A 12,400-nucleotide genomic window follows, 5' to 3' on the forward strand; every position below is an offset into this window, starting at 1 on the left:
CTCTTTCTCCTGCCTTCAGCATGAAACAGGCCCATAGGTGCATGCTCCTCAGTCTCCCTAGGAAGACTTYTTTCCTCAAAAAGAACCACATGTGATCCAATCTAAGGAGCTCCTACACCACTGGCAAAACAAATACACAGGTCCCAGCATTTGCTTCCTTGTACAGAGCACAAGTACAAGGCCCTCCTCAACAGCATTGCCTCTGTRATTCCCCACCAACAGCCTGTACTTGTCCCTGCTTGAGGCAAMCTGGAAGAAATCATAGATGGCAAAGACAGATTCACTGGCTGTCCATAAACCCACATGGGAGATCATAGAAGATGGAGCTGCTGCTCATGAGGTTGTGTAGCTTGTCAAGATCTAGAAATAAAAAACAATTACTCTTAAAAAGGGAGAAGCCTGCTCACCTTTGCAGTCTTAGATTCTCACCCCAAGGCTATTTTGGTTAAATGAGCTATTTCCTGTCTCCTCCTACCCTGCTTGAGGCTTCATGACAATTTGCCAAGTTTATGCTGTCTTCASTTTCTGGCATGAGACAGAAATGTCAGAAGAAACCAACAACCTTAACCAGCACAAGACTGGCTGTACTGCAACATTATTTTTCCCAGAACATTTAAAGGCTCTTATTCCAAAAACCTTGCCCTATTTAATGCTGGATTCTGATTAACACATTCCTCACTAGCAGAACAAGACAGACAGAAAAATGACTGAGTACACCAAGTTTTGTGTAGTACCCTGGTCTTTGCATTTAATAAAAATAAATTTTATTTGGAAATAAAATTTATTTCCCCTACCATACAAACACATAAGTTTGAAATAAACAGAGCCCAGAGCTGCCTTGCTCTAGGACTGCTCCAAAGCCCAGAGATGTCAGTGGAAATACTTAGCAGGCCTCAATAGTTCATTGGCTTTGCTRGGGAAGACATACAAGCTGACAGTCAAGACTATACATTCAGGAGATTGGATATTTCAGCATTTAAGTGCTTTTACAAAGCCAATCTTCAGCCCTTCCCTGGTCACACCTATGTACTGTACCAAGCCAAAATTCCCCARTGTGATCTCCAAAGCCTTCCACATAATTTTTTCAGTTTTGGTAGAAATCCACCTTGCCAGTGCTCTGTCTTTGAAACACCTTCAAAGCAAGGACTGTGGAGTGAACGCTCATGAAAGGATGAAAAAGAAACATGGAGGATGGGGATGAGAAACACTCATCCTGACAAAAATGCAGAGAAAAAGTGAACAGACAACCCTAGTTGATCATAGAATCATTAAGGTTGGAAAAGACCTCCAAGATCATTGAGTCTAAATTTTATGTACTTGAGCATGGTACACACAGGAATCCATTTCCATTTTCTGGCTACACATAAGCACTGGGGCAAATATTYAACTGTACAAAGGTTACAGTTTACTTCCCACAAATCTGAGCATGATTTAAACACTTAGACTAAACAAGCTTAGAGACAAGATCCACAAGGCCTTTGAGTTTTTAAACTTCACCAAGATCAGAGGGGTTTGGCAGTAACACACAACAATTTATTTCAGTGGGGAAAATCACTTATCACTGAAAAGTGAAAAAGGTATTTTTTTTCTCTGGTTGTTTATGGAGATTTCTCTAAGAAAACTTCAGATTCAGTCCTCCACATTCACACACATTCCTCACCTCAAAGCATCTGTGCTTCTGCCTTCAGGTTCTTTTGAGTCACTCAACATGTCCTGTGTGGCCAGAGTTAAAGTGCATGCTCACAGCACTAGCGACAAAAATGCTAACAGACATCAGCTGAACGGCATTAACTGATATATATATATAAAAATATATATATATATAGATAGATAGATAGATAGATAGATAGATAGATATACACATAACCTTAGACTGTGGACACATCAGTATCCACTACACTCCCTAAAACATGCTACTCCATTCAGGAAAAAGCGGAAACACAGGACTACAGCAGAGCAAAAGGAGCCTAAACTAACACCTGTATCATGTCCACATGATTACATTAATCAAAAAGCAAGCAGAGAAGCAGAGCCTCACTCACTATCCACCTGCTTCTGTTTGTGCTCATGTTGCAGTACACATGCAGCGACCTGCTGCCATCCCCGTTCAGGTAAATGATGTTCATGCTGCTGGAGGCATTTCTGTTCTGCTGCCATCCCCATTCAGGTAAATGGTGTACATGCTGCTGGAGGCATTTCTGTTCTGCTGCCATCCCCGTTCAGGTAAATGGTGTACATGCTGCTGGAGGCATTTCTGTGCTGCTGCCATCCCCGTTCAGGTAAATGGTGTACATGCTGCTGGAGGCATTTCTGTTCTGCTGCCATCCCCGTTCAGGTAAATGGTGTACATGCTGCTGGAGGCATTTCTGTGCTGCTGCACCTTGCTGCAGTCCATGCGATACTGGTAGAAGCTCACTGTGAGAACAGTGGGAAAAACTGTCCAGCAGCAAAGATTTGCTCAGGAAAGATTGGGACAGGGACCCCACAGCAGCGGAGCGGTGCCTCTGCGTCAATTTTCCTGCTGGGACAACTATTTCCCTATCATTTTTACAGCCGTTCCTCTTCAACYTGGGAGACGTATGCTGCACTAAAAGCCGGCCCCTGAGGTTTCTGTGKCAGATTCAGCTGACGGGTGGTACCMGCGAGTCCTGACATCACCTCTGAGATATACATAGCACAGCTTTCAAATKCGGTTCGGGCTCTTACCACATTTGCAGCGGCAGAGCGTTAAAARTATCGCGGACGATGGAAATGCATCGGGAGTGAGGCGGGAGCTGCCTGAGGGCGGGTCTCTGCTGTGGCTGGGCGCATGCGCGGCGCAGCGGCAAGATGGCGGCGGCCGTGCTGTCCTGGACGCTGAGGGCGGCTCGCCAGGTCAGACCGMCCTCCTCCCCTCCATCCGTCCTACCCTGCTTCCCCGCGGCTCTTCGGAACCCGGTCGGGGCGCCGGGGAGCGGGCAGGGGAGATGTGGAAAATGTTTGGCCCCGCAGCGCGGTAACATCGCGGTTCCGGTGTAATGYGGTGGTCGGTGTAACTTGGGGCTCTCTGTGCCTCCGGCACCGTTAAACTCCTGGATCTTGCGTTACACTTCTTACACCTCATCGCTATCTACAGCTTTCTCACGAGGGGCAGCACCGCTCTTTGCTCTCTGTGACGAGTAACAATACCCGCGGGAACGGCTGGAGCTGTCAGGGGAGGGTTTGACTGGGGATTGACAAAAGGTTCTTTCCCAAGAGGGTGATSGGGCACTGGACAGGCCCCCCAGGGAATGGTCACRGCMYARAGGCTGCCAGAGCTCAAAGAGTGTTTGGCAACACTCTCAGGCACATCGTGGGATTGTTGGGGCTGTGTTGGGGCCAGGCATTGGGATCAATGGTACTCGTGGGTCCCTGCCAACTCAGGATATCAATGCTTTATGTAARTAACAGTTCATACTTTACTAGGGCAAACTATGTGCAACAGGCAAGTATCACCAATTTAATTTATTTAATCAGGTACTTCCCTCGCCCTGCCCAAGGCAGGTGCGGAGCTACTATGTGGACTGGAGGATGCTGCGGGAYGTCAAGAGAAGGAAGATGGCATATGAGCATGCGGATGAGAGGCTGCGGATCAATGCTATCCGGAAAAACTCGATCCTTCCCAAGGAGCTGCAGGTACTGGCAGCCACTCCACAGCTGTGCCAGCCAGGGCATGAGCCCACACTAAAGCAGTCACTTTACAGATTGAAACAGCTGTTCCAGGTCACAAATGTTGTGTTTCCCCAGCTTACAAGCACAGAACCATGTCATATTCCATAGTGACCTTAGCCTTTTTGGGGTGTTTACAAAAAGAGCATATTCCCCTGACTGGAGATTGTATGCATTGCGAGGTTTTTTGAAACCAGTGCTTCTCGTGTAAGCAGCATATGTAATACTAAATACAGTGAAGTCACATTTCCTCCTACTTCATACTGCCCCTAACATACATTCACAAACCTTTACCTTTTCTTTACTTACAATAATATAGAATATAATATGGTTATTTTAATAGGTTTTTTTTTAATAAGCTCTCGGGGTATTTTTTTTTTGCTGTTTAAAAAATCTGAAAGCATGATCTAGCCAAAAACCACCAATCTGTTCAATTAGAAGTATTTAATTTTACTTGCCTGAGCCACAAGCATGTGAAATCTGTATCAGATCTGGATGTTAAAACTGTTCTTAAAAATTCATTGCCCTGCTCTCAGAAACATTTGCAAGTATCAAATTATTCCTTAATGTATTTGGTCTGGCCATGATATTTACATATCTTAAGACAGAAAGTGTATGAATTTACTTTTATATATTGACTTTACTGTTCTCTGGGCAAGTCTGGCTGGTGCTGGATGTCCTTACAGGGCAAAACCAAGAAATTAAAAAAATAAAAGATTCCTGTAAGACCTTCCAAAGTGCACTATACAAGATCCCTTTTACTGACATCAAAGCATGGTGGCATCAAAGCTACCCAGGCAGGCAGTTAATAAACAGCAAATATTTAAATTCAGCTCATCTGAAAGGACTAGCCTACATGCAAAAAGAAGAAAGTGAAGTGGGTTTTTGACTAACTGTAATTCCTGGCTTGAGGTTATTCAGTCTGTAAGAATGTTTAAATTTTGTCTCTTACGAGGGCTGGCCTATCCTGCAGCAGACAGAGACTAGCTGATTTGATTGGTTATAATTAGTGGCTATATACTGTTCTGTCTGTGTAGTAAGATTAGTTTTGGGGGCTCCCTGTGGATCCATTTACATTCACTGCTGGAATGCCCAGAAAGAAAGGGCTAAGGGAGGAAGACAGGTGAAAGCTCCCAATTAAACAGCAAAGTTTATTCATGAGGTTGTAGAGAAGCTCGTGAATGTACCTACTGTATGTATGGATTTTAAGGTCTAGCAGCAAGGCCCCTCTAAATCCCAGAGAACACAAATAAACTCTGTGCTGTGGTCTTCTGTTTCAGGAGGTGGCTGATAAAGAGATTGCTGCCCTGCCCCGGGACAGTTGCCCTGTGAGGATCCGGAACAGGTGCGTCCTCACATCCCGCCCTCGAGGGGTTAAGCGGCGCTGGAGGCTCAGCAGAATTGTTTTCCGCCACTTTGCTGACCATGCTCAGATGTCCGGTGTACAGAGAGCCATGTGGTAATAATCACCACATGGATGTGCATGTAGGCAGAAAAAACAAACCAGGCTCGTTTGTGTGTATAATTAAAGCAGGACTGTCCCACCTCAGAGTCCAGCATCAGTGTAAAAATAATAAGGGAAGGATGAGAAGTTGTACTGATTCATTAAACTCACTGGATTACAACTGGTATCAGCTGACAAGCAAAAGCACAAATGCATTAAACTGGTCTGTATGATACGCAGTTTGTGACAATAAAGTTGCAGAACTAACTTAAGGTTTGTGGTATGGGCAACATTGGAAATAAAGACATACAGCAAACAGCTTGTTTAAGCAGGTTTTTTTTTGCCACTGTACAGTAAGTTTATCATGGTAATTTGGGTAAAAGCATAAATAAAACTGCACAACACAGCAAAGTGGTATTCTGCCATGAACACAGGCAACCAGAGTGGGATAAAACATGGCCTCAAGTTTAGATACTCTTGCTATGCAAACTAAATACATATATTAACAAGCAAAGTGGCTAAAAGATGTGTTAGAAACTACACCATGCTGGTATTTCTCCTGTTGGTAGTGCAGCGCTCAGTCCAATACTTCAAGAAAACGTAGCAAGAAAGTCGTAGTCCAGACCCTAACAGGAGAGTAATGGCTTCCTTAATCCATAGGTAACAACCAATCTGTCCTTGGGAGACACATAGACACATGAGAAGGCAGGAAGGACACACAAACAACAGGCTTGCTTAGTGCTAAGGTCATGTTTGCCCTGTACTCCTCTTCAAAGCAGTGCAATAAAGGGTGGGGGGACAGTGGCTGCTCGGTCTCCCTCCCCAGCAGTGGGACTGAGAGGTGGCAATAAGGGCCAAATATCACTAGCAGCAAACTGAGAGCAACCCATCACACCCAGCTGAGTCATATTTTGGAGTATAAGCTACCTCAATATACTTCTTACTCTGTTACCTTAAACCCATTTGAAGTCTATGGTGAAAGTGGAGCTTATCCCCCATTTCCTCACACACTACTAGAGCCAGGGCAAGCTCCCTGTCCAGCATCACAGCTCACTGCTCTCCTGCTGATTACTGTAAATTGCATCCTGACTGATGCCATCACAAAGACACCCCAGGATGCCCACAGCTGGCACAAAGCACTTCAATTTCCAAAATTCGTAAGAGGCTGGACAGATAGTTTCTGAGAATAATCATTAAATTTGAGTATCACAGGATTTACACCTTAACTATCTGCTACACTATCAAGTGCTCAAGATGTGGTTCTGCTTTCTTCAGCAGTTCTCCATTTGTGACATGCTTTACACTTATGCACTTTCCCATATCTAATCAAAAAGCTACACTCTGTGAAGTGAGCATGGTGCTAGCCCCAGCAACCACAAAGGTACAGCTTCCAGTGGCAACAGAAGACTTGACCCATCCTAGTTTAAGATGCCTTTACTTTTACATTCTGTTCTTAGTCACACAGCACTACCCACTCATCTGAGATGCTTTTTCAAGGAGGAATAAGGATGTACCTATGCTTCACTCCTCAGGAAATGGTGAAACACTTGACTGACAGAAATGCTTTATAAGCTACTTTATTTAAATATTTTCTCCAACCTGAAGTGGAAAATGACTGTCTTTGCTTGGAAGAAGGTTGTGTAAACGATGATCTTTGCAACACAGCATGTCTCACATGGAAGATCAGTGTTAAGGCGGCCCTTAGAGTACTTTCAGATATCCATTGGTATATCTCCTTTGTACTGCTTTTCTCTGCTTTCAACCCAGGCCTTGTTGATGGTGCGCTTCGTCTCGTCGTCCCCTTCTGCATATATCTTTCTTAACATGTTCATAAGCCCTTCACTAGGATCTGCCATGTCATAGTCAGATTTCCTGCAAGAGGGATACATGAGGTCAGATACATTCAACAACTCTGCACAAAAAAATTAAATGGTAATATTTGTTTGAAATATGCTGGTAACAGAACTTCTGCTTTGGTGAAGTTGTTAGATCACAGCGCTCTCAGTCACCTTCCAAATAGGAAGAATCCTAAGAAGCAACCTTAGACCAAGTGCAAGTTGAGCAGTATATCTAGCCATGTCCCATGGRGGGGGATAGTATTTTGAAGGGAAGCATTTTGCAGTAAACACGACCCTGAAAGCATTGCATAAAGTTAACTGTAGGAAGCAGAAGTGAAATATAACACACACAGGAAAGTGCCAATACCTGCCTTGTGTTACGTGACAAGTAAATAAGAATAGAGAAATGATCACGTCAAGCTCTTCAGAGAGACCACATTCACAACCCGAAAGGCTTTTCTTCTACTTCTCATTTTTCAGACGATCTTCAGAGGTTAACTGACTCCTTAACACACTGCATTTCAAAGCAATTTTCTCAAATGACAAATAGTGCCACCTGCTGTCAGCACCCGTGGAGGACATGGCCGGTATGACCCGACTATACATGCCTTTTCTAGCAAAACTGCCTCACTATCCATTTTTTCAAAATCCTATAGCTAGTTCCTACAGTCTAGCTGAAAAACATGGCAGATGCACACAGATCAGCAGAGGGAGCAATTTCCTCACGCTCGGGGCTATCAGCTGCACAGACCCCCGCTGGGGCAGGCACGCCTGGAGCCACTCATTTGACAAACAGTAAATCTTCACAAATTCTCTGCACAAGATACAGGTTTAATCAAGTGACCCTATCCCTTCAGAAAACTGCATTAATTGTCAAGTCACTTCCTCTTAAATCTCCCGTGATGCCATTTGAGGGGAGTAGGTTGTTTTGCCTTAATTCAAGTACTTATGCATGATCAGTTTTAGCAAAGCACCCTAAAAACATACACAAAATGAATCATTGTTGGCAGGGATAACATTCTCATTATTGTTTTCATTATTGCTTCAAGGTGGCTATACATGTAAAATAGCATAAAATCATTATACAATATACATATATATATATTTTAAAAAAATTTCTTGTCCCCAGGTGTTTCCTGCTGTCATTTACCACCCTCATACTGTGTATGTCTAAGCTGCATGCTGCTCCCAAGCACTTGAAGTGATAGAAACTGGCTTGAGACTGTGGATAATCATCTAAATAAACAAAGACCTCTTTTGCCAAAAGCATGCTGGGATTTTTGTGCAGGCACTTCACACACAGGTGACAATAATTATTTTGACAAGTAGAGCTGGGGATCAGGGGGATATATCCATGTATTTCTATATAATACACAGCTGACTTAAAAAATCACCTCACTAATGCAGTTTTTGCAATGAATGCAGCCCACAAAATGCAAATGAACCTTTAATTGATTCCCTTCAGAATTCTCACTGCAGGTCTTCCCTATCATATATCCTATCATGCAGTCTTCATCATTAGTAATAAAGCAGTGGAGGAGTGGCAACTACTCAAAGTATATTTCCTCCACTTGCAATCCTACAAGTACCGAAAGAAATCCTAACCTAATGATCTTAAAACATCTCAGGGCCTGTCCCCCAGACCAACAATATTCACAGCCCAACTGCACAGTGAGTACAGATCTCTCCCAACAGTCCTAAAGCAACAGAGAGAACAAGAAATTGAAAACAAGACAGAGGATTGAAAAGACACTTACACTTTCTCTTTGCTTTCTTTTTCCACTTGAGTGAGACAATCCCATTTTTCCTCCTGCTTCTTCTTACACATCACAAGGACYGTATCTGTCTTTATCTGTATGGTGAACAGCAAGGCATGCATTCAGAATGCTTCATAAAGGAATACTAGTCACAATGAATAAGTTTTGCTTATAACATAAACCTCTTCCATATCACGAAGTCTTCACGTGAACGAACATTTTTTCTCAGCTATCATAATATGTAGCGTATAAGAATTATAGCATGCACTCGACCTCAAGATACAAAGTATTAATTTCAGTGTGGACAATTTATGTATGTGTATTGTACTACAGACCTACAGTRCCAATACAGAAGAACATGAAATGCTGCAGAAACACTGTCCAGTGATTTAAAGGATGCTCAAATACCCAGGACTGCCTGGTAAAAGAGTGACTATATTTACTAGACTTCTCCAAGCATACCAAGTTCAGGWAGAGACTCCTCCAATTTATTTCTCCAAGGATAAGAAACTAGTTTTAGGACATTGCTCAATCCTGCAACATGTCTGCAAGTTACAAAGCCTGTTTACTTGCAACCCTGACCTAAATTTCGCAAAGAACTCCTGTGTGCCACAGCAGACAAGCGTCTACTGCAGCTTTAGCTTGGCCTAACAAGTGAGTGACCACAGCTCATTTTCACACCGTGTTAAAAATCACCAGAGCATCACCCCCATTTATTGCAGCTGGTTTAATTTCACTCTGTATTAATTTCAGGCCAATTTCTAATTGAAGCAGTAGCCCTTCACATCTGATGTCACCAAGTACAACGCAGAACTCACAGGAGGTATGTGATACATCTCTAAGCCTGGAAAGTTGGTTGGTACTCACAAGTAGCAGAGTATAGGTATCACCAGTCAGCAGCAGTAAAATGCTACTGGTTGTCCTGGCTGGGATAGAGTTAGTTTTTCCCTTAGAAAATTAAACCCCTGCTAGGGTTAAGCCACCACACCAGTGCTCARTTCTGGAGCAGCACACCTTTACTAAGGCAGGGCAAGCTCCAGACTTCGCTTTAGGAATTAAGCCTGTTTAAGCTTCACAAGACTTCAGTCTGCTGACTGAATCTCTAAAAATTGCAAAGAATTTCTCACAGGTATTTAAAAGCACAAAGATGCAAATGAATGCTTGGTGGTATTTTCTGCTTAATTATTTCTGAAATCCTGTTGGTGAGCTATTAAAATAAATCCACAGTCTCCATACATCATCTCTTGAAATACAATTCCAGAGACTAATTCCACAGTTAGGACAATCACAGTTTAGTAAGACTGATTTTCACAGTGCAGAGACTTTGCATCAGAAGGGACAGACTGAACATTAGAACTAAATCTCCTGAACTAGTCAGGCAATGAACATGGTACCTTGTGAGCGCCCTAAATTACCTCTAACAGACAAGGTGCACTGACCTTTCTCAAGCTGCCTTCCACAGAGATGGGCTTCAGGAGGTTGTTGAAGGTCATGGTGTAGTTCTTCCCATTCAGATTCTTCACTAGCAGATCAAATGACCTGGACTCATGAAATCGAGGAAGGAAAGGCAATTCCAATTGTTATATTGTCTGAAAACCCTTTAACACCTTTAAAGGTGTATTTCTTAGGAAAGTAGGTGCACTTCTTGGGAAAGCAGGCCAACAGGCTTTAATTACTTTATTCCCAGGGCTCTCAAAATGTTCAATTCAATTTTAACAGAAAAATTAAAAGGACCAATCCAGACTTCACAACAAACCAAGATCTTTAGGCTCCTTTCTACCTCAATGATCCTCTACAACACYGGAAAAGCAAATTTCCTTATTGTACACCTCTGTTCTATCACCWCAAATACCCAGGGCTAACACTAGTGCCCTGTCAAGCATGCTGGGGTGCACTTATAAAATGAAAACACCCTGATACCCTCAAGTGCTACTAAAAGCTAATACAACTAAAGTTAAAAAAAAAAGGAGGTGGAGAAAAAAAGGCTGATCCAACACTCCTGCATTTCAGTGTTCTTGTTGTGGTACAAGATGAACTCACCTCTCTGTGAAATTCACCTGCACRTTCTCAGCAGGAAGCTTCTGGACACCATTTAAAGAGATGTAAATCTTGACAAACTTATCTGACTGATCCCAACCTGGAAGTGAAAAGAAAGAAATTAAGGAAATTAAGTTCTACCTTTCCTCTATAAGCTTCATGCAGTCCAACTTCCCCCACAAAGCCCCCTAGAATGACTAGGATCTCTGCCTTACTGAAGCAGAATTTTCACAGTGATRAAGGGAAAACATGAATTAATCAGGAATAACTTGAGAGCAAAAGAAGGTCCCTCTGTGTAGCCCTGTTCCCTTATCCCTGCAAATTTTGAGAAAACCCACRTATCAGCTGAGGTAAAAAGAGAGAAACCCTGGCTGTGCAGGGGGAGTCAGAGCCAGCTGTTTGCTCGTGCTGCAATTTCCTTGACCCACTTTTTCCCCTACTCCCTGCATCTTGAGCAATTCCCTCTCCTCTCACCTACATGGTGAGCAGAGGAGCCAATGCTTACTCTTTCATTCCTAAACACTAAGCAATGGAAAAATACAGTTGGTACAACAAAARCAGTTAATGCAGCCCACAAAACACTACCACACAAACACGATCAATACAAACTGGGCTTGGGATGGCAAGGTAAGCATGCGGTAGCTTTTGAGTGGGGTCTCCAGTGTGGAATAAACACTTAAGACTTCACTGTGATGCTAAATAGCAACTCTTAACTCCCAGTAATGCCACCCCATCTTCCCTTTAGAGAGATGCTGGAGCTCTAGAAAAATAATCCTACCATAACTGTTTATTTTCACCGTGTACCCTCCCAGTGATGACTTTTCTTCCTCTGCCACATCTTTTGGCTTTGGTGGAGGCTGACTTTTGATTTCCAGCTCCAGCTTGTGTTTCTCTGCCACAAGGACATCACGCACCCGCTTCCTAGTGGCTTTCTGGAGCAGTTCCTTAACCTCTTCCAAATCCTTCTGCAACTGGTTAAAAAACAAAGAATCACACACTTACATTAGACACATTCTTTCCGCTCAGGGCTCACAGCTTTTCATGACAATTCCAAATGTTCCAGATGTCGGAATTTCAGCTTAATGAGGTTAGTAGTTTAGTTTCCCACTACAACCAGTTAAGCACAGAATCATCCCTTCTGCAATGCCTGACCACTCCTGTGTATATACATAACCACAGAATCTTAATTCACGGAATGGATCGGGCTGAAAGGATCCAAGCCTCTTTTCAATCAGGGACATCTCAGAGCRCAMGGCTGGAAAAGACATCCAAGATCATCAAATCAGACAAGGTTCACGACTTCAGTGCCTAACCTTCATCAATCAGAAAACAACAGAAACCAAGAGAAGCTGTGTGGCTGGCAGAGCTCCCTCAAGAGGCACCGCCGTAGGGGAGACCCTCCCCCTCCACCAGCCCTCATCGAACGCGGGGACCACGGCTCCTCTCCCCCGCCTGCAGCCGGGGCCACAGCACTGCCCCTCGCAGGGAGCGCGGCCAGCGCCGGGGGCAGCACCGGGGCAAACACAGGGAATCACCTCACTCACCTCCTCCCGCGCCACGGCCATGACAGCTCCCCGCCGAACGTCTGGAACCTTCCGGCCGCGGGAAGTGACGCCCGCCGCCGGTCCCTCCCACTA

At 43.8% G+C, this 12,400-nt stretch overlaps 2 protein-coding genes across 3 annotated transcripts; one reads left to right on the top strand and one right to left on the bottom strand.

The window, feature by feature from the left end:
• Nucleotides 1-2,805: 2,805 nt before the first annotated feature.
• MRPS14 (mitochondrial ribosomal protein S14) lies at nt 2,806-5,449 on the top strand. Its single transcript, XM_057379666.1, has 3 exons — nt 2,806-2,874; nt 3,496-3,654; nt 4,968-5,449. The coding sequence occupies exons 1-3, from the start codon at nt 2,830-2,832 to the stop codon at nt 5,148-5,150; spliced, it is 387 nt and encodes a 128-aa protein (XP_057235649.1). The 5' UTR covers nt 2,806-2,829; the 3' UTR covers nt 5,151-5,449.
• A 2-nt stretch (nt 5,450-5,451) lies between these two features.
• On the bottom strand, nt 5,452-12,390 carry CACYBP (calcyclin binding protein). Of its 2 annotated transcripts, none has more exons than XM_057379665.1 (6): nt 12,308-12,390; nt 11,542-11,734; nt 10,767-10,863; nt 10,166-10,265; nt 8,727-8,821; nt 5,452-7,003 (listed from the first exon to the last, which is right to left on the bottom strand). In XM_057379665.1, exons 1-6 carry the CDS (start codon nt 12,326-12,328, stop codon nt 6,844-6,846), a joined length of 666 nt encoding a protein of 221 aa, XP_057235648.1. In that variant the 5' UTR covers nt 12,329-12,390; the 3' UTR covers nt 5,452-6,843. The 2 variants fall into 2 exon arrangements, with proteins under 2 accessions (XP_057235648.1, XP_057235647.1); XM_057379664.1 differs by having other exon boundaries at nt 12,299-12,363.
• Between the last annotated feature and the right edge of the window lie 10 nt (nt 12,391-12,400).

The sequence above is a fragment of the Malurus melanocephalus genome, unplaced genomic scaffold, assembly GCF_030028575.1.
Source record: "Malurus melanocephalus ecotype Western Australia unplaced genomic scaffold, MMel_1.1 scaffold_416, whole genome shotgun sequence".
Taxonomy (NCBI): Eukaryota; Metazoa; Chordata; class Aves; order Passeriformes; family Maluridae; genus Malurus; species Malurus melanocephalus.